This window comes from Chiloscyllium plagiosum, unplaced genomic scaffold (assembly GCF_037043375.1).
Source record: "Chiloscyllium plagiosum isolate Xiang-an unplaced genomic scaffold, Cpla_swu_hap1 HiC_scaffold_13, whole genome shotgun sequence".
NCBI classification, from domain to species: Eukaryota; Metazoa; Chordata; class Chondrichthyes; order Orectolobiformes; family Hemiscylliidae; genus Chiloscyllium; species Chiloscyllium plagiosum.
The window spans coordinates 110,152,897-110,176,043 of NW_028270151.1; the positions used below are offsets into that span (position 1 = coordinate 110,152,897).

Here is a 23,147-nt window from a genome sequence, read left to right on the forward strand (position 1 = left end):
TTATTCCTCGAGATCTCACCTTGCCAACCAGTCTACCATGGGGAACCTTATCAAATGTGAGACATGACCTACCAAACACAAAGCCTTGTTGACTATCCCTTCTCAGTCCTTGCCTTTCCAAATATTTCTAAATCCTGCCGTTAGCTTTCACTACAACAACTTGCCCACCACCGATGTCAGGCTCACTAGTCATTCGTTCCCTGGCTTCTCCTTGCTAGTTTGTTCAATAATGGCACCACGTTAGTCAACCTCATGTATTCCAGCACCTCACCTGTGGCTATTGATGATAAGAACATCTCACTAAGATTTCCAGCAATCACTTCTCGAGCTTCCCACTTCTCGAGCTTACCTGATCAAGACCGATGATGTGCATTGTGATGATACATCATTTGGTTCGTGTTCATGAACATCCTCAGACGTGCTGAATGTGGGTCAAGTTACAATGTTTAAAAGACATTTTATTAAGTGAAAGGATAAGAGAATGTTTGGAAAGATATGGTACAAGCGCCGGGACGTGGGACTAGTTTAGTTTGAGAGTATCGTTAGCATTGAGTGAATGGGCTGATAAATCTGTTTTCAACACCCCTGCATAACGCTATGGCTCCATGTGTCTTTGTATGTCCGCGCTTGTCGATTTGAATGTGTATATTTGTGTATCTCTACGTATCTAGCTCTCTGTGTGTTCTGCATTAGTGCGTGTGCGTATGTTTGTATCGCTATCTCTGCATCTGTGTGCAATGGGAACTGTTTTGTTTTGGGGTGAATCATTGAATGGGGTTCAATGCCTCCCTTCCTCCCTCTCCCGCTCACTCGTTTGCTGAAAGTGATACTATGCCATGCTCTGCTGATGTATTTTAGAATTTTTCAATCCTTTGTTACGTGTAAGATTATTTGTAAGGGTAAGTCACTAAACATTGCATTTTACAAGGTGTGTGTATATACATGTGTTTGTGCGTGTATCAATGTGTGTGTCTATGTGTTGCATGTCTGTGTGTGCAGCTGTGTGTATGCATGTGCGTCTGTGTGTGCATGTCTTTGTGCGTCTCTGTGTGTGTTCGTGTGTCCAAGACATTCAGCCTCGGAACTTCGGGTGACCATCCTCCAAGGCGGACTTCAGGACAGGCAGCAGAGAAAAGTGGCCGAGCAGAGGCTGATAGCTAAGTTCGGTTCCCATAGGGAGGGCCTCCACCGGGACCTTGGGTTCATGTCGCATTACAGGTGACGACCATTGTACTATACACACACACAGATACTCCTACACACACACACACACACTCACACACACACAGGCACTCCTATACACACATACACTCGGACACACATACACACAGACGCGCACACTGACGCCCACACACACCCTTACAGACACACACACTCCCACATGCACCCCCTCACAGACGTAAGGCACTCTGCACTCACTACACACGCACACGTACACTTTCTCATACTCACAACCCACAACCCAGACAGACAAAGACCCACATGCACACATATATTTTGTGGGGTGAATTTGTACTTGCAGGGTGATATTGTATTTTGCTCAAAAACTGCATACATTCATGTAGAACTCTGAGCTCAGAAACTGCATGAATTTATGTAAAACTCCGTTATCTTACTATTTAGATTAGAATCAATCTAAATATCATGGCATAGACAGAGAACACAGGAGGCCAACACCTTCAACATATTGTCTAGCTATCACCATTGTTAACAGCGAACCCGAGAATGCAACTTTAAAAAAAAATGTGATTTACACATGAAAGAAGTAAAACTATCACTGTCTTCTAACAGATGAAATGCTTAACAGACAATCAAATTTTCAATGTATAATTTCAGTTACATCACAGTGTAAACTTTTGCTATAAATTCTACGGGTTAGGATTGAGCCCTCCACTATTACCTGATGAAGGAGCGTCGCTCCGAAAGCTAGTGTGCTTCCAAATAAACTTGTTAGAGTATAACCTAGTGTTGTGTGATTTTTAACTTTGTACACCCCAGTCCAACACCAGCATCTCCAAATCATTTCTCTATGGAGTGTGACTGTAGGACAATTTCAATGTTTGCAGATACCAAACCTGGAAGCATTATAAGGTTTATGGAGGACGGTGTGGAAATCCAGTGAACAGTGACACGTTAGTGAAGTATTCAGGTTTATGGCAGATCAGGATCAATGCAGACAGCGTGAGGTGACGCACCTTGGCAGGAATATGTCTGAAAGTCAATATAAAACATTCTGTCCAATATAATGGAGTGCAGGAACAGAGGGCGCTGTGTGTATACGAGCACATATTGGTGAAGATGTCAGGACAAGTGGGGAGAGCAGTAACTATCGCAGATTAGTTTCAGTATCTGAGCAGTTTACAGGAGGAGGTGTAGGAAGGAGTCTCCGTGCTCCCTTCCTGGGAGGTGAGGGAGACGATGTGTTGTGAGCCCAGCCTCCTGCCCAACGAGACAGTGGGGATTCCATTTGTACCAGCTCGACACAAAAGGGAGATGGCACCAGGGCCACGGATTCTAAGTTGTGCCAGGGGGAAACAGAACTGCCAGTGGGTTATAAAGTGAGAATTGCCCTTCACTGAACAGTGCTGCTAAGTCGGTGGGACGTGGATGTTGCAGAATCTCCACACGAGGCGTCCCAGTCCTCTCGGGCTACTACCAGGGTCATCCCCACATGACGGGTGGAGGGGGAGTTGAGGGAACGGATATCGAGCACTCCACCACCTGGGTTGGCCCTTCCCGTCCGATTTCCGGCTGTTTCGTCTGGAATGGGAGAAAGGGACTGAGGGAGGGAGGGTGGGAGTGGGTGACGCTGCTCTTTGTCCGGAGGCAGTCAGTCCACAGTGTTGTATCCATGCAGTGTTATTAGTGTGTATGTATGTGGGGGAGTGGGGGGGGCAGTGGAGCGAGAGAGAGAGAGTGAGTGTGAGAGAGAGACTCCAAACAGTATTGAGAGTGGTGGAGCATGAGTCTTCTTCGGGGATAGGTGCTATAACACGTATATAGTGAGTGTGATGGAGCGGGAAAATACAATGAGCCTTATCTTGCACAATGGGGAAGGTTATTGATGCTTGTCCTGTATTGTTGGTAATTTCCTCAGACGATAGATACTACACTGAGCTGGGCGGTGAGCTCAGACCATGCTCGGTGGGTTTGATGGTGTGGGCCCCTTTGGGAAGAGAATGGTACCCCTCTGTACTAGCCCATCCATCAGGATAACCTTGCCACTGTCGACAAAACGTGGTGTAATTGCCCCTTATCTGCCATGCTCGGGGTAAACTGTGCAGGGCAGCTTCGAACTGAGAAAGCTCAACCTTGTGCACATTGGCCTTTTGAAGACGGCGCCAGTGCCAGGGATCACGGAATATCTAAGGTCATGCTGGTGTTCGTGAGTACCTCCAGCCATGAAGGAAAATTGAGCTGGCATTGAATGAGAGGAACGCCATGGAGTGGGGTAGATAGTTTATGAGGTGAAAGTGAGGACTGCAGTTGCTGGAGATCAGAGCTAAAAATGTGTTGCTGGAAAAGCACAGCAGGTCAGGCAGCATCCTGTTCCTTGGATGCTGCCTGACGTGCTGCGCTTTTCCAGCAACACATTTTCAGCTAGGTAGTTTATGAGGTGAGTTTGATAAGATAGCACCAGCAAACTGGTTCGGTCTCATGCAGACAATTCCTCTGTCATACTCAGTGAAAATGTCACTGAGACAAATTATTGTTAGATTCAACCCAATGCGTCAAAGACTCTGCTGACACTACTCCCAGTTACAAAGCTGCAGAACAAATGCTCATCCAAAACTCTCCATCATCTTAACTCACACCAATATCCCATTCACCCATAATTCCTGGAAACACTGGCTCACGTTGCAGGATACTGTCAAAATGTCTTCACTTCACCATTCTGGAACCTAGGAACACATCCTTCCATGACATTGTCTCTCAGTCTCGCTCTCTCTTTGTATTCCCCAAATCCCTCCTATTTGTTGATACATAAACTGATTACCCCGCCATCTCTCTCTGGCAGTGATTTTCACACCCACAGCACCCCTGTGTCATGGCACAGTGGAGATATGTGTAAATGAATGGGAGCTGCACTTCCAGCGTGGGCTGCAAGTTTCCCTACGCTGGGTAGTGATCTAACACAGTGTTCTGAAAAATGTACTGGGGTGACGGACACAATTCCACACCCTGGTCATATATCTCATCTGGGTTTATGCATCAATGCACTGCTGTGGTCTGCATACCTTTCCACTCTGGGCAGATTGTGGGTTGTATTGCACAGTACAGCCGTCCGCTCTGCGCAGTGCTCCCTGCTGATACAACATGTCTCATCTGGGTTTATAGATCAATGCATTGCTGAGGTCTGCACAGTGTTCCACTCTGGACCGATTGCAGGGTGGTGTTCAGCTGTACACTGGCCCTTTCTGTGCAGTGGTCCATGCTGAACAAATATTTCCTCTGGGGTTGCAGTGTCTGGTCTGGTTCTGTGAGGGGGATTGAGAATGTGATCTATCTGGTCCTTTCAGATGATATGGCAATGCCTTTATTTTTGTTCTCAATCATGTGATTAGACCCGCCAAATTCTGACTTCTCCGGCCAGTCCCATTCTTCAGTCTTCCTCCATAGTTCAGCAACGTGATGGCCCATGAGTAATTGTCCAGTTTCAATGTGAATAACTGTTCTGTCCATTTCCCTAGCCTTTGATCTTGCTCAATCTGGAGTATCGGGATTCACCGCGATAAACCTGAGGAAGGTGAATTCTCAGAAACAACGCTCCAGGAAACATAGCTCCAGCCCATTCATACTCACCGTGTAGCTCAACATCACTCGCCACCACCACCCTGCACAACACTGTAAATATACTTGGAAATCTTTTCTGCACGCTTTCAAGTTTAACAACCTCTTCCCTATAGCAGTGAGAACAGAATTAAAGGCAGTATTACAGAAGTGGCTGAACCTAGTGTGTTGGCGGTAGTGAGTATAGCAGATGCGGGAGATTCGAGTCAAGAGAATGGTGCAGGAAAAGCACAGTACGTCAGGCAGCATCTGAGGAGCTGGAGAACTGATTTTGCGGGCAAACGTCGATTTTTCCTGCTCCTCGAATGCTACCTAACCTGTTGTGCTTTCCGAGCATCACACTCTGAACCCAGCACAAATCCCAGTTGGCCTTCTTCTTCAAAAATTGCAATTTCCCCTCCCACATGGTCGACAATGCCATCCAGAGCATCTCATCAACTTCCCGCACCTCCACCTTTGAATCCCACCCCTCCCAACACAACAGGGAAAGAACACACTGTTCCTCACCTAACATCCCACCAAACCTCCACATACAACACACTATCCTGCCCCATTTGCGCCACCTACAAACAAACCCCACCATCAGGGATATATTTCCCTTCCCAATCCGATTTGCATTCCATAAAGAACATTTCCGGCGTGACTCCCTTGTCAGGTCCACGCCACCCACCAACCCGCATCGACGCCTGGCACCTTCCCCTTCCACCACATGAATTGGAAAACCTGCACCCTCACTTCGCCTATCATCTCCGTCCAAGACCACGAAGGATCCTTCCACATCCTTTGCAGTTTTACCTGTACTTCCACACCCACCGCCTACAGTATTCGTTGCTCCTGATGTCTCCTCGACATTGGGGAGACCGGACTCTAATGTGCGGAACACTTCAGAGAACATCGCTGGGTCACCCGCACCAACGGACCCCATCACCCAGTGGCTGAACACTTTAACTCCCCCCTCCCACTCAGCCATGGACATGCAGGTCCTGGGCCTCCTCCACCGCCAAATTTTAACCACCCGACGCCTGGAGGAAGAAAAACTCATCTTCTGACTGCTACCCTGCAACCACATGGAATCAATGTGGATTTCACCAGTTTTCTCATTTCCCCTACCCGCACCTTATCTCAGATCCAACCTTCCAAATCAGCACCTGTCCTACTTTTCCATCTTTCTTCCCATCTATCTGCTCCACCTTCCTCTCTGACATATCACTTCCAATCCCAACTTCATCAACCTATCACATTAGCAGCTACCTTCCCCAACCCCATCCATTTCCCATTTATCTCTCAGTCACCTTGGGCCACAACCTCATTGTGATGAAGGGCTTACACAAGATATTTCGATGCTCCTCTGATGCTGCCTGACCTTCTGTGCTTTTCCAGCACCACATTCTCGACTCTGATCTGCAGCATCTGCAATCCTCACTTTAATGTATCCAGAAATGTCCCCACCGGACATTTTATGTGCCTGGTCTGTTATTTTATCCTGTTTCCTTTGTAAACAGAGCGGGGCATATGCAGCCCTGCAGTGCTCTGGCAACACTCTCACATACAAGGAAAACGTTTAAAGAAAGGAAAGATTTAATGTCCGTCCGTCAGTAACCCTCATCTATTCCATCGAGACTGAGTAAATATTGCCTTTTATTATGATATGAAATGTTATGTAAGGAAGGGGTTAATTGAGCCTGTTTGTTTGATGACTGTGATTAATATCAGCCTCCATTGATTCTAATTATCCCCGTGGAGAGTTCCCATCTTTTAAAGTTAAATGGGCACCGTTTAATGTGTTATCTCTAAGTGGGAGCTGGGACATCATCGACAGCACGAACAGAGATCAGCAGCTCCAGATGGAGAACGGAGGGAGAGATCATAATCTGAGAACATTAGACAGGAATGTTTCAACAATAGATCCGAATCTGAGAACATTGGAATGGAATGTTCCAACAATGGATCAGAATTAGATTAGATTACTTACAGTATGGAAACAGGCCCTTCAGCCCAACAGGTCCACACCGCCCCGCCGAAGCGCAACCCACCCACTGTGGGAGGAAACCGGAGCACCCGGAGGAAACCCACGCAGACACGGGGAGAACGTGCAAACTCCACACAGTCAGTCGCCTGAGGCTGGAATTGAACCCGGGTCTCTGGCGCTGTGAGGCAGCAGTGCTAACCACTGTGCCACCGTGCCGCCCATCTCAGAACAGTAGAGTGGAATATTCCAACAATGGATCAGAATCTGAGAACATTAGACTGGAATGTTCCAAATATGGACAGGGGTTTATCTGATTACGTTTGGTCTCTTTCTACATATTACGATTGGTTGTCATTATCATCGCGGATCTATTATGTCCTTCGGATTATTCAAAATTTTTATTATACTCTCCTGTCTATCGTTGGTGTTCCTGCTAAGTCTCACCATCCAGATATGCTTTTTTTCTAAAGACCTACATGACTGTGTTACTGTTTCATCTCATGTAGTCTTCATTTCTTGCCATTATTATTGTTCATGTTGAGACTCTGAATCCAAATATTCACTCTGCAGACCACTACTAACTGCATCAGGGAACTTGTTCAATTAATGGCTCCCTCCTTGATTCTGGCAGTGTCACTCATGTGTCTCTATGTTGACCCACTCAGTTTCAGATGTGAACCACTGTCTCACTGCCCTTGTTATTTAAATATTGGGAGTATGGAGTTCATTGCCATCTATTATGTTTACAAACTCCGTTTCCATCATGGGACTCCATCCCATGCCTACCCAATGTCTTTTTTTTATTCCTTTGAGGGACTTGGAGATCACTGGTTGGCCCACATTAATAGCTCATTCCTATTTGTCCATGAGATGGTGATGGTGGCCTCTTGAAGTGCTGCAGTCCACTTGATGTGGGTTGACCCACAATGACATTAGGGAGGGCATTCCAGGATCCTGACCGAACGACTGTGAAGAAACACCGGTATAATTCCAAGTCAGGGTGGTGAGCGGCTTGGAAGGGAACTTGCAGGTGGTGTTTGACACAGACGAATCACAAGTATGCTGATCCCTTTGACCATGAACTGATTCCTGACACCATGCCCTGACCATTATTAACTTTAACTACTCACTGCACCAGAATGTACTTCACTGGCTTAATTCATCTACTGTTTGAACTTTGAGCTGTGAAAAACAGAATTAATGATAACAATAATCTGCTGCTGTCACTCTCGGGTTGAAACCTTCCCACTCACACCAAAATCCCATCCATCTGACATTCCTATGCATCCTGATCTATATCGCTATTGCGTCTGGCAATGTCTTTATTTTGATGTTGATGGTTTCACTGGACACTCCAACCACAAACTTCCAGCCCGCACTGTCCCCTTGACCTGTCCGGACTTGTCCGACCTGCCTCGCTCCTTTTCCACCTATCCACTCCACCCTCTCCTCCCTGATCTATCACCTTCATCTCCTCCCCCACTCACCTATTGTACTCTATGCTACTTTCTCCCCACCTCCACCCTCCTCTAGCTTATCTCTCCACGCTTCAGACTCTCTTCCTGTATTCCTGATGAAGGGCTTTCGCCCGAAACGTCGATTTTGCTGCTCGTCGGGTGCTGCCTGAATTGCTGTGCTCTTCCAGCACCACTGATCCAGATAGAGGTTACGACTGTTGCCATTCAATTTGGAAGTTATACAAGTGACAGGACCAGAAACAAGTTGTTAGCAAGTACGGGAACAACACCGTTTCTGCCGTCGCCGCAGCCACTTCCGCCCCCCGGGACGTCACTCACCTGCACAACGACCACGCTGCATGCATCTCCGTCACCACGACTAACGCCGCCCCCACGCCGACTCCGTCACCAAGCCTAACCCCGCCCCACGTCAAACCCCGCCCCCACGCCGAACCCAGTCCCCGCCTCCACGCCCAACTCCGCCCCCAACCTAACCCCGCCCCCACTTGCAGCTCCAGCCCCACACCAGGTCCGAGCTCCCAGCCCTGCCATGTTTTCACCATCCCTCCAGATCTACCCCTCTCTGAGGATGAAAAGTCAGTCCTCGGCAGAGTCCTCACCTTCATTCCACTACGCTTTCGAATTAACAAGTTCAACATGCGGCAAGACATCGAACAATGCTTCCACCGCCTTCACCTCCACGCCTACTTCTTCAACCAGGATTCTCGCCTTCCCTCTGACAACCCTTTATTCCGCCTCCAAAACACCCCATCAACATGGACACCCCGTGCTGGCCTCTTACCCGCCGTCGATCTCTTCATAGCCAATTGCCGTCGCGTTATTAACTGCCTCAACTTCTCCACCCCTCTCACACAATCCAACCTCTCACCTCGGAACATGCAGCCCTCCACTCCCTCCGTTCAAACCCCAACCTCACTATCAAACCAGCAGACAAGGGAGGCGCAGTGGTAGTTTGGCACACCGATCTTAACACCGCGGAGGCTGAACGCCAGCTCGTGGGCACCTCCTCCTACTGCCCCCTCAACCTTGACCCCACCTCCCACCACCAAACCATCATCTCCCAGACCATTCATAACCTCATCTCCTCAGGGAATCTCCCATGCACCGCCTCCAACCTCATAGTCCCACAACCACGCACTGCCCGTTTCTACCTCCTGCCCAAAATTTACAAACCTGACTGCCCCCGCCCACCCATTGTCTCAGCCTGCTCCTGCCCCACCGAACACATCTCTGCATATCTCGACTTGGTCCTGTCCCCCTTAGTCCAAGAACTCCCCACCTACATTCGGAACACCACCCATGCCCTCCATTCCTCCATGATTTTCGCATCCCTGGCCACAAACGCCTTATCTTCACCATGGACATCCAGTCCCTATACACCTCCATCCCCCATCACGAAGGCCTCAAAGCACTCCGCTTCTTCCTTTCCCGCCGTACCAACCAGTACCCTTCCACTGACACCCTGCTTCGACGAACTCAACTGGTCCTCAATCTGAACAACTTTTCTTTCCAATCCTCCGACTTCCTCCAAACCAAAGGAGTACCATGGGCACCCGCATGGGCCCCAGCTATGCCAGCCTCTTCGTTGGATATGTGGAATAGTCCATCTTCCGCAGCTACACTGGCAGCACCCCGCACCTTTTTCTCCGCTACATTGATGACTGTATCGGCGCTGCCTTTTGCTCCCACTAGGAGGTTGAACAGTTCATCCACTTCACTAACACCTTCCTCCCCGACCTCAAATTTACCTGGACCGTCTCAGACTCTTCCCTCCCCTTCCTAGACCTCTCCATTTCTATCTCGGGCGACTGAATCCACACGGACATTTACTATAAACCGACCGACTCCCACAGCTACCTAGACTACGCCTCCTCCCACCATGTCCCTTGTAAAAACGCCATCACATATTCTCAATTCCTTTGCCTTCGCCGCATCTGCTCCCAGGAGGACCAGTTCCAATACCGCACAAACCAGATGGCCTCCTTCTTCAAAGACAGCAATTTCCCCTCAGATGTGGTCGATGATGCTCTCCACCGCATCTCCCCCACTTCGCTCTCCTCCGCCCTTGAACCAGCCCCTCCAATCGCCAGCAGGACAGAACCCCACTGGTCCTTACCTTCCACCCCACCAACCTGCATGTACAGCGCATTGTCCATCGTGATTTCCGCCACCTAGAAACGGACCCCATCACCAAGACATATTTCCCTCCCTTCCCCTACCGGCGTTCCGAAAAGACCACTCCCTCCGCGACTCCCTCGTCAGGTCCATAACCCCCAACAACCCAACCTCCATTCCCGGCACCTTCCACTGCAACCGCAAGAAATGCAAAACATGTGCCCACACCTCCCCCCTTACTTCCCTCCGAGACCCCAAGGGATCCTTCCATATCCGCCACAAATTCACCTGCACCTCCACACACATCATTTACTGCATCTGCTGCACCCAATGTGGCCTCCTCTATATTGGGGAGACAGGATGCCTACTTGCGGAACATTTCAGAGAACACCTCTGGGACACCCCCACCAACCAAACCAACCACCCAGTGGTTCAACACTTCAACTCCCCCTTCCACTCGACCAAGGTCATGCAGGTCCTTGGCCTCCTCCATCGCCAGACCATGGCAACACGATGGCTGGAGGAAGAGCGCATCATCTTCCGCCTAGGAACACTCCAACCACAAGGGATGAACTCAGTTTTCTCTAGTTTCCTTATTTCCCCACCCCACCTTTTCTCAGTCCCAGCCCTCAAGCTCAGCACCGCCTTCCTGACCTTCTATCTTCTTCCTGGCCTCTCCGTCCCCACCCCCTCTATGGCCTATCACTCTCACCTTGGCCTTCTTCCACCTATCGGATTTCCAACGCCCCTCCCCCAAGTCCCTCCTCCCTACCTTTTATCTTAGCCTGCTTGACACACTTTCCTCATTCCTGAAGAAGGGCTCATGCCCGAAACGTCGATTCTCCTGTTCCTTGGATGCTGCCGGAGCTGCTGTGCTTTTCCAGCAACACATTTTCAGCTCTGATCTCCAGCATCTGCAGTTCTCATTTTCTCCGTTCAACAAGTGATCGAGACCTGGATGAAGAAAAACAGAGGTATTCTGTGGCCGGAGTAAACTGACTGAAATAGAATGGAGTTGTAAATGTTTGCATGCTTATCGTCAATACAATATATATGTATTGTAGTCTCATAATAGAGCGATAATAAGGTGCTTAAAATGAAGCTACCGTTGTATATTGATGGTTCATTTTTTCAAAGGGGGAGGTTTGACGATACTGTCACTTTAAAAAGATTATATTCTCTTGGATGTTTTGAAGACAGGTCTTAAAGACGGAGACGCTGAACTATCGCCTGAAAACGACTGAAGTAAATAACTGAGGAGACCTTTAGGTTTTATTAAAACGGTGGGAACAATGGAAGGGCAGTGGCCAGCTCTCCCAGACCAGGTCCTCTCGGTTTGTTTTTAGCTGCAGCATTCAGCGGCTGCTTGGGGTCCCAGAAGGGTTGGAAGTTTCAATTTATGATCCCCAACTGCTATTCATTCTGAGATCTCTTCTAATATTGTTTCTATCTGGATTGGAAAACTGCACGTAAGAATCTGAATTTGAGTTTGCCTTTGTGCCAAGCGGTGTTTACCAAGAAGGTACAGCATTTATTGTTTGTGTATGTGTTCCAAGATATAACCTAACCCAATTGTTATTTTGTTTGATGGAATTTTAACTAAAACATTTGAATAGATTATATTTTGCTTTTAACTTCATATCTACGGTTAAAATAAGGAAAAGTTTGGGCTGGAGCAACCTTCTTATAATATTTTACGGGGGTCTCGTCTGATCAATAGCTCTCGTAGCTGAGGGGCTTCTGACTGACTCCTGTTATTGAAAAGTTAGTTGAGGGGCTGGGGATGGTTTGCTGGAGGTTGTGTTGTGAGCTGCCTCAGACGTTCAGGGAGACCTGATGCTTTGCTGACCCAGCTATGGATGGAACGTGGGGACTGTATTTACAGCATCTGAGTCTGTAACATAAACAACAAACGGAGCAGAGGCTGCAGAGAGGAGAAGTTCTGGAATCACGGAAATGAGTGTGAGTGGGGAAAGGGATCTGTTGTATCCATCCCGGGTTATCCAGGAACAGCTTCCCAAGTTACAGTTAACCCAGGAGCAGAGTGCGAGGGGTCCCTGACTGAACAAGGAGCTGATCACAAAGCGGTGTCACCTCCTTCAACACGACCTGCATCTTCACACCAGGGTGAGGACGGTGCTGCCAGTAGCTGTTAGTGTCACCGTTTTATTCAGCTTCTATGATCCGGAACATTCCAGGCAGGAGTTGGTGACATATCCATCATCTCCCAGTATGTCGACATCACTGGTGACGTTCTGTCAAATTTATTTAGTCTGATTTATCCGGAGTGCCTGCTTCCTATTTGATAACCAGCCCTCCCCCATTCCTGTGTAACACATTCGAAGGGCTGAATAAGAACAAGGAACATCAGTCAGTAATCCAGCCGCTCCAGTCTGCTCCACCACTGAATACAATCATGGCTGATCTCATCGTGGCCTCTGTTCCTCTTTTCTGCCATCTCCATCCATCTCGTCCCTTGTTGTAGATTGAAGCACATGAAAAAAAAATCCACTCCACATCTACACTATCAAATAATTTTAGCATTTTACAGACCTCAATGACATCTCCTTTCACTATTATAAACTTGAGAGTATCGGCCTGAACTGCTCAATCTCTCTTCATAAAACAAATCCCTCATCTCTGAAATCGATCTAATGAACCTCTTCTTAATTATCTGCAATGCAAATGCATCCTTCCTCACCCAAACGGTACTCCAGTTGCAGTCTCACTAATGTCCTGCATAGCTACAACAACACTCCCTACCTTTCTATTCCATGCTTTAACAATTAAAAACTGAAACTACGCTTACCTTTCCCATTACTTGCTGTACCTGCATGCAGTTTTTCTGTGATATGAACGTGAAAACATAGACCCCTCTACACCTGAGCTCTTTAATGTTTCTCTCAATTTAGATAATAATTTGCCTTCCTATTTCGCTGGCAAAATTGAATAATCTCATAGTTATTCAATTTAATTTTCATTGCCAAATGTTAGCCCATTCACCCAACCTATCCATATTGATTTTTAAACCTCTTACATCTTCATTCCGAAGTGATTTCCCACCGATGTTAGTGTTATCTGAAAAATTGGTTACAATATTTTCTATCCTGTCAAACGAGTAATAATATTGATGACAAATAGTTAAGGCATGAGTACAGAAATCTGTGGCACCTCACAAGGTACATTTGTCAAAAAAATGACATATTTATTCCACCTGACTGCATTTTGTTGGTTCACCAAACCTCCATGCAAGCTAATAAATTACTCCTAAACCCATGTTGTCTGATCTTACTGTTACTCTTTGGAGAATCGACATATCCAATCCCTTCTGAAAGACCAGATAGAGTCCATCTCCCGGATTCCAACTATTCAAATTGTTTGTGACATCTTTAATTAACTCAAGCAAACAATTCAAACACTATTTAGCCTTCTTAAAACCATGTTGACTCTGACGGATTGTGGTTTAACTTTGGAAATGTCCTGAGCAATGGACCATAACAATTTGCCTTAAATTACAATAGTTTATTGTTACACTTTAGTCCCTAATGTATACCATTATTATAAGTTCTTCCCTTTCGAAAACCTTCACGTTTTCTTTGAATTCCTATTTAATGGGCAAAAGGCTTTAAGAGATCTGCTTCAATTGCTCAGTAAGAGCCACGTGTGGCTGAATGGATCATTATCCTGCTGGTGCACAAACTCGATGGGCTGATGTCTTTCTGGTGTTCTCATGTTGTCATCTCCAAGGCCAGAATGACCTCCTCCTGTTAATGTGTTAGAGGGTTGGGGGATTATGGAATCTTCGTGTTGCTGTGTAACAGCTCGAGGGGCTGATGGGTCTTCTCATATTCCTCCATAACAGGCTGGAGAACTTAACGCTCTCCTCATGCATCCCTGAGATGGCACTGAGGGAGAATTGGTCGTCTCCTGTTTCCTTACAACAGACACGTATCTGAATTACCTCTTCCTTTCTCATAAAAAGTCTCAGACAGTTTATATCCTTATCCAGTTCATTTGTAGTGGCTCAGTGGGGCTCAATGGCCTCCTGTTATCCCAGTGTAATAATCTCCAGTCACTGTGTGGTCTCTCCCAGTTCCTGTTCCCAGACTGAGGAGGCTGAATGGACCGATCCTGTTGCTGTGTAATAGGATACTGGTCCGTTATCGCCCACACTGGGTCCAGTGCTTTAGGCTCGAGGGGGTGATTGGCCTCTTCTTTGTAACAACATGTCAGGCTTCAGGGGCTGAATAGCCACGTCCTTTTCTGGTGTAACAGTGTTGAAGGCCTGAATATCCTTCTGTTGTTCCTGTGTAACAGGCTGCAGAATGACATGGATTTCTCCATTATATGTGTAATTGGCTTCTGCGGCTGAATACTTCTGGTCATCTATGTTGAAATAAGATCATCTTTCATTCTTACAATGTCCAATGTGTATTAGATCAACCTGACCATCCTTTCATTATAAACTAATAGCCTCATTCCACGAATCAGTTGAGGGAACCATCTTTGAGTTGCTTCCAATGTAACAATATCCTTTCTTCAGTGAGGAGATTAAATCTGTACACACTACTCCAGATTGATCTCAATAAGATCCTGTACAGCAGCAACAACGCTTTACCAGCCTGGTGTAAGGTTCCTACCCAGTTTACAGCAGGCTCAGCTGTGTCTCGCGGGGAATACACAGCATTGTTGAAAGATTATTGTCCTTCTCTACTTCACCAGCATAACAGGAGATCTGGAGAAAAACTCTTAATAAAGCTTGGGAAGAGCATAAATAATGTGGCGAGATTATTTCTACCATTATTTGCCCCAGAACCCACTTCACTGAGATTTGACTGTAAGGTGGAGTTCAGAACCAGCAATGAGAAGCAAACGTTGATGGAAGTTATATATCAAAGAGAACAGAGACATTACGGGGAAAAGAAACAGTTTCTTTCTGTCTGTCTTCATGGAAGAATATCCAGAAATTCTCCCAGAAATACCAAGTGATCATGGGACTTGCATAAGTTAAGTCTAAGATCATTCATATCAGTGATGAGGTAGTATTTGAAAAGACAGCTGGATTGAGTGTTGATAAATCTGACAGACCAGATTTACTTCATACAAACATTTCAGTGGAAGCAGCAATAGTCATATTGTTTGCATTACGGATTTTCACGTTTTTTTCCGACACATTTCCGAAAGGCAGGTAGACAATCGGGATAAGGGACAATTATAAATATTATCCGCTAGTTTAAGAAAGGATGAAGATGGAGAGTGGTTAGCTACAGACCAGTTAACTTGTCATCAGCGAGGGGTGTCTGTTGGACTCTATTAAAAAGAACATTCTACTAGATATATGGAAGGTAATGGCAAAATTGGGGAGTGTGATAATGCATCGATGAATCGAAAATCATAGTGGGAAACATTTTTTATTGTAATGGTTTGAAGATGATTCTTGTAGACATCAGCAATGAGGAACCAATGGATAACGTATAGTTGGATATTCAGAAGGATTTTTTTAAAGAACTCACACACTAATATCATAAGAAAAGTTAAAGTGAAAGGTATTGGGAAGAACTTATGCAAATAGGACAGTAAAAATTAGATTTACATTCATGTGAATGTAATTGGAGTATAGAAGATGTCGTGCACCCGTTGCATAGCGTGTTGCTGAGACAAAACTGAGAGCATTGTGTACTATTTTGGAATCCCCATCTAAGAAAGAATATACTAAGTACAGAGGATCTGCAACAGGCATTCTCCAGATTAAACTTAAAATGGCAAGATTGTCTAATTGAGAAACTCAGCCTGTGATCTCGAATTTCAAATAATGAGAGGTGATCGTAGTGAAACTTAGAAACTTAGAAACATAGAGGGGACTGAATAACAGAGGGACATGGAGAAGTGCAAGCAGGCGAGATTAGGGAGAATCCCATGATATTCTACACGGACAACAAGTAGAACAGAATAATCAGTGAACAGTTAGTGCCCATCAGAAACCAAGGTAGCAATCTGTGTGAGAAGCTGGAGAACATTGAGAGTTTGTGACTTGAGACCTTCACATCTGTTTTACTTGGGAGAAGGAGGAGGCAGGAACAGAATTCGAAAAGATGGATGAGGAAGCTCTTGAACAGATTGATGTAAAATGCGAGCAGGACTTTGAGGCTTTAGCTGGAAGAAAATTGGACTGACTGCCAGGTCTAAATGAGTTGTATCACAGGTTGCTGTTGGAAACAAAGGAGGAAAGACCCTAACTGAAAAAGTAAATAATTCGAATCTGAATACTGGGGAGGTGTCAGAGGATTGGAGAACAGCTAATATGATTCCACTTTACAGTAAGGGTAGGAGACATAGACGAGGGAACTGTAGACGAGGGAGTATTAGATCACTGTTAGGAAAACTACTGGAGAAAATATGGAAGGCGAAAATTTAAGCCCAATCAGAATGGCAAGGCTTGGTCAGGAATAATCATCATGACTTCATCAGAGGGAAATCACAACTAATGAATTTGAATTAGTTTGACGAAATCACTGAATTAGTTTTGCAGCAAGGACTTTGACAAAACTCCACATGGGAAAGTGAAAAATAAAATAAAATCTCATGGAATCAAGAAAAACTTGACAAGTTACCACGAAAATTGTCTCAGAGGTAGGAGTCAGAGGGTGGTGGGCAAACGCTGTTTGTGTGACTGGAAAACAGCGTCCCCTGATGTACCACAGCAATCAGTGTTGTGTCCCTTATTATTTGTAGTGTCCAGAAATTGTGCAGATGTGAATGGAGAGGGTGGGTGAAGGGGGTGGGGGTTGTGATAAGTAAGCTTGTGTTTGCCTTGTTGGTTGGGAGTGAGGAGGAAGGTCTTATGTTACAGAAAGATACAGATGGATTGGTCAGATGGGCAGATCAATGGGAAGTGGAACGTAAACCTAATAAATATCATGTGATACACTTGGGACGAGGGAACCAGACGGGGAGGACTCAATGATTAGCAGCACGCTAGGAAGCTCAGAGTGTGCTTCTCCACACATCCCTGAATGTGACTGGACAGGTTAATATGTTCGTTAAGAAGTGGACTTTGGGTGTAGCAATTATTAATCGGGGCGTAGATTATAAGAGCTATACACGGCTTTTGTGAAGCCAATATGGAGTACTGTGTGTAATTTTGGGAGCCACATTACAGGAAGGACGTGATAGTACTGGAGGGTGTGCAGAGAAGATTCACCAGGTTGTTCCCTGGATTGGAGAATATCAGCTATGGAGAGAGGCTGGATAAGCTCGGGTTGTTTAGTTTAGAGCAGAGGAGGCTGAGGGGGATGTGATTCAGAGGGACAGATTGATGAGGGGCATGGACACGGAAGATAGACAGCAGCTATTCCTTTTAGTCAGAGGGCCAAGAACCAGGGAGCACACTGTTAAAGTGAAGGGTTTGAGTTTTAGTCGGGATTAAAAAATAGTTATCTTTCACCTAGACGGTGTTGGGGTGAGGAATTTAATTCCTGAGAGGAGAGTTATCACGGGTATTCTCACAGTCATTAAAAAGTACTTGGACGAGCAATTGGAAGTGTCATAACATTCCAGGCTATGGGCCTGGTGTAAGAAAGCGGGACTACTGTAGCTGTATTTCTGACAGTACAGAATATATACTCTTGTGAGTGTATGTCTGTGCACGGTCAGTCATTGAGCAGCCTAAGGCAGGAATTGATGGGTTTCTGAAGAGTATATTCATAAGAATTATAAGAGTGAACTGTAATAGTTTGTCAACTTATGCCAATGTGAGAAGTAGGAGAGAACAATTGCAGCTTCCTTACAATCTGAAACCAGAGAATTGAGAATGGGGGACAGGGAAATGGCAGAATTATGAAGCCACTACCTCAGATCTGTCTTCACAGAATTTTCTAACAATACTAGGAAAACGAAGTCTGGTGTGGAAAATGATATAGTACATGGAACATAGAACATAGTAAGTACATGATTTTGGAGAAATTATTGGGGCTGAAAGGAATGGTCATAGACAAAACTAATATGGATTTATGAAATGGGAATTATGTTTGAAAAGCAGAATGAGAGACAAATGAAACAGAAGCAATGGATGTAAAACATTTGCATTGTCATAAAGAAATTCGTAAAGCTCCAAACCCAGTTTACAAAATTAAATCTGAGTGGATTGGGGCGAATATATGGCCATGTTTCTAGAATGGGACAGCTGGCAGGAAACAGTGGATAGAAATAAACAGACTCGGCAAGCAACAGCCTGACATTATCTGTAAGGTATGATTCTGTGAGTATGACCATGTCTAAGACACGCTGTCACCTTCCCCAGATATCTCCTGCCTCACCAGAAAGACAGACACAGCAGAAGTGGCGGCACAGTAGGATACAGTTGGAAGGGAATTGCTCTGGGAGTCCTCAATAGTGACTCTGTATCCCATGAAGTCTCATGGCGTTAGTTTACACTTGGGAAAGGAATCCTCCTGCTGATTACCATGTACCAGCCTCTCCCAACTGATGAGTCCGTACTCCTCCATGTTGATCAACATTTGAAGGAAGCACTGAGGGTGGCAAGGGCGCAAAAGGTACTCTGGGTGGGGTTTTTTAATGTCTACCACCAAGAGTAGCTCAGCTGCAGCATTACTGGTCGAGCGGCCGGGTCCTAAAGAATATAACTGCTAGACTGGTGGTGAAGGAACCAAGAAGAGGAAAATGCATACTTGACCACATCCTTACTAATCTGCCAGTTGTAGAAGTATCTGTCCATGACAGTATCGGTAAGAGTGACCACCGCATAGTCATTGTGGAGACATAGTCCCACCTTCCCATTGAGAATAACCTCCATCTTTTTGGGTGGCACTATCAACGTGCTAAGTGGGACAGACTTCAAGCAGATCTAGCAGCTTAAGTCTGGGTTTCCATAAAATGCTGTGGGTGAGCAATAGTAGTAGAATTGTACTCCAGCGCAACCTCATGGCCTGGCATATCCCCCTCAAACAATTACTATCAAGCCAGATGATCAACGTTGGTTCAATGGAGTGTGCAGGATGGCAGAAGCAGCACCAGGCATACCTGAAAATGAGGTGTCAGCCTGGTGAAGCCACCAACCAGGACAACGTGTGTGCCAAACAGCACAAGCAGTAAGTGATAGACAGAGCTAAGTGATTCCCACAAGCAACGGTTCAGATCTCTGCAGTCTTTCCAGTTCTCGTTGAGAATAGTTATGGACAAGTAAACAAGTCATTGGAGGAGGAGATTGCACAAATACCCTCATCCTTAATGATTGAAGAGCTCAGCACTTCAGTGTATAAGGTAAGGCTGATGCATTCGCAACACTCTTAGTCAGATGTGCTGAGTGGATGATCCATCTCGGCCTCTTCCAATGGTCTGCAGCGATTCAGTTACCAGCCATCAACCAATTCGACTCAGTCCACGTGATATCCAGAATCAGTTGGAGACGCTGGATACTCCAAAGGGTACATACCCTGACAACATTGTGGCCATAGTACTGAAAACTTGTGCTGCAGAACTTGTCACTTCCCTAACTCAGCTGTTCCAATATCGTTACAACGGCATTTCCCCAATTACATGGAAAATTACCCAAGTATCTCCTATACATAAAAAGCAGAACAAATCCAATCTGACCAATTACCAACCCATCAGTAAAGTTGTGGAAGGTGTCAGTGCTTTCAAGCAGCGCCTGCTCAGCAATACCCTGGTCAATGACGCTCAGTTTGGGATCCACCAGGGCCACTCAGCTCCTGACCTCATGACCTTGGTTCAAATATGGATAAAAGAGCTGAATTCCAGAGGTGGGGTGAGAGTGACAGCCCTTTAAAACAAGGTTGCCTTCGACAAATGTGGCATCAAGGGGCCTTAGCAAAACTGGAATCAATGGGTATCAGGGGCAAACTACCCGCTGGTTAGAATCATACCTGACACGTAGGAAGATGGCTATGGTTAATAAAGGTCAGTCAACTCAACTCCAGGACAAGTCTGTAGGAGTTCCTCGGGCAGTGGCCTCGGCCCAAGCATCCTCAGGGCTGCTTCATCAATTACCTTCCCTCTATTATAAGGTCAGAAGTGGGGATGGTCGAAAATGATTGCACCATGTTCGGCAACATTTGTGGGTCCTCAGATACTGAGGCAGTCCATGTCCAAATACGATAAGATCTGGACAGTATCCAGGCTGACAAGTGGCAAGTAATATTCAGGCCACACAAATGCCAAACCCTGACCATCATCACTAAAATACAATCTAAACACGGCCCCTTGGTATTCAATCGTGGTACCATCACTGAATCCACAGTGGACTGCAACGGTTCAACAAGGCAGCTCACCACCACCTTCTCAAGAGCAAGTAGGGCCAGGCAATAAATGCTGGCCCAGCCAGTCACATCCAGATTCAGGTTTTTTTTTAAACTTAACAGAGGAAGGTTGTTTCGTTATCATAGAGATCGGTGCTCAGGCCCCAGCTGTTCACAATACCCAGTAAACATTTGGTTGTGGAAATCAAATACAATATATTCCAACATGCGACAGAACTAAAGGATGTTGAATTGTGAGTGGGTGAGGAGGTTGCAAAAAACTTTCAAGGTGACTAAGAGAAGTGGAGTGAATGGGCAAATATGTGTCAGATGGAGAGCAAGGTGGGTAGAGGAGACGGTGTGCCCTTTGGTTGGAACAATAAACTGGAAGCCTCTAATTTGAAAAGTGTTTGTTTGAAACATGTTGATCTACAAAGGGACGCATGCTCCTTTCTGTCGTTTCCATCTGCAAAGCCCTCCAAGATTCCTGCAGTGCAGTGAATTCTGAACCCAGAAGGCAATACTGGGAATGGCATTGGCACGCTGACCAGTGTATATAGACCCAACAAGTGGGGAGCTGTAACATTGCAAAGGATCTGGATCTCCCTGTACACCAGTCACTGAAAGCAATATTGAAGGAAAGAAAGCAGTTAGGAAGATAAATAGTATGCAGACATTCATTTCAGCGGGATTTTAGTCCAGGAGTAAGGGTGTCTTACTGCAGCTGTATAGGGCCTTAGTGAGAATTCTTCTCGAACATTGTGCAATATTGTGTGCAGTTTTGGGCTCTGTACCTAACAAAGGACAAACCTGACATTCAGGGAGAGCAGAGAAAGATGACCAGACCGATCTCTAGGATGGCAGGCTTGTTGTGGAGCAGTGTTTGGAGTGACTGGGCCTGTATTCCATTGGGTTTAGGAAAATGGGTGGAGATCTCAGTCAGATGTATAAAACACTGAAAGTGTGAGACAGATTGGAAGCAGGGATGATAATTCCCCAGGCTGTGTTATCTAAAACAAGGGGCCACAGTATTAGGTACAGACAAGCCATTCTGCATTGAGATGACAATAAATGCATGCACTCAGAGACCGGTGAACCTGGGGAATGCGCTGGAACCTGGAAGCCAACACACTGAATATAAATACGGATTTAGAGACAGTAAAGGAATGGTGAGAGAGCAGGAGAACGGTGTGGAAATAAAGGGCCAACCAATATTATATTGAATTGTGTTGCAATCTCGATGGACCAAAGGTTCTACTGCACTTCCTATTTTATAGCTTCCCAAGGTTATTCACGTTAAAGGATTCATTCATTGTGTGGGATAAGTGCATTGTGGAGATGTTTGAACATGAATGACAATGAGGAAGTCTCAATGTGTTGTATGGCCTACTCCATTCCAGATGTTTCTGTGCAGTCTGTGGGAAAGCTCTGTCAATGCTGTCACAAGCTCTCAGCTGTTAGGAAGGAGGTCTCTGCAGTGTCGACAGGACGTGTTTACCGTTCCTTTTCCGTTACTGAGGATGGGGCCGGGTGTTCTGTCCGGGTTTATCCTTTGAGACCTTGGAGCAGTTTGATACAATAGAGTTTCTTGCTTGGCCGATTCAGAGACCACTGAAAAGTTTATCACATGGTTGTGTGTTTGCAGTCACGTTTAGGCCAATCCAGGAAAGCACTTCCTGAAAGTACATTGCGGAATGAAATTGGTGTGTACAATCGATATTGGCTTCAAGGGCACTTTTACTGATACCAGATTTTGCATCTTAATATTTTGTCAATTGTTTTTAATTTCCAGACCATTAGGCTGGTTTGCGTTTGTAATCCAGTGACATTTCCATAACAGCACCATCTCCACATAGGTACATATCTGAAACCATACTGAGCTGGTTATTTCTGGGCTGCTTGACAGCTCCGTCAAAAATATCTCCCACTAATGTGGCTGTCGTGATCGGACTGAAGGGGTGGTAAATGGTCAGATTGTAGTTATTCTCCTCGTAGGGGACTGGACATAGCTGAGTAATTTTCCACATTGCCCGGGAGATGGGAGAGTTGGAGTTGGAATGAAACAGCTTCCCCAGGGACACGGCTTGTTGTGCAGCACAAGTCTTCAGTCCTTTTGCAGGAATGGGGTCAGGGCCCATTGCCTTTGTCGTATCTACTGTGTTCAGCTGTTTCTTCCTGTAACGAGCAGTAAATCGAATTGGTTGAAGACTGGCAAAACTGATTCTGTGAGCATCATGTCGAGGGTGAGGTGGATCATCAACTACACACTTCTGGCTGAGGATGGTGCAGATACCACATCTGGTCTTTTACACTAATGTACAGGGCTGTTCGATTATTTAGGATGGGGATATTAGGAGATCCCTTTCCTCCAGTAATTTGATTAATTGTCCATCACCATTTATAACTGAATGTGGCAGGAGTGCGAAGGTTCGATCACATCTGTTGGTCAAGTGTTGTAATTTTAATGCGTTAGCATTAGGTTTAGGTTCACGTGGTTCTGACCCTGACACGTTCACCCAC

The 23,147-nt window shown here is 45.8% G+C and overlaps 1 protein-coding gene across 1 annotated transcript in view; it reads left to right on the plus strand.

Annotated features, from left to right (window-relative positions):
• Positions 1 to 7,054: 7,054 nt before the first annotated feature.
• The window catches only part of LOC148148414 (putative G protein-coupled receptor 139), a 39,908-nt gene continuing 23,815 nt past the window's right edge, over positions 7,055 to 23,147 (plus strand). The window contains exons 1-2 of the mRNA XM_087993269.1: positions 7,055 to 7,197; positions 19,093 to 19,097. Coding sequence (XP_087849395.1) covers positions 7,055 to 7,197; positions 19,093 to 19,097 — 148 coding nt within the window. The remainder of the gene's footprint in view (positions 7,198 to 19,092; positions 19,098 to 23,147) is intronic.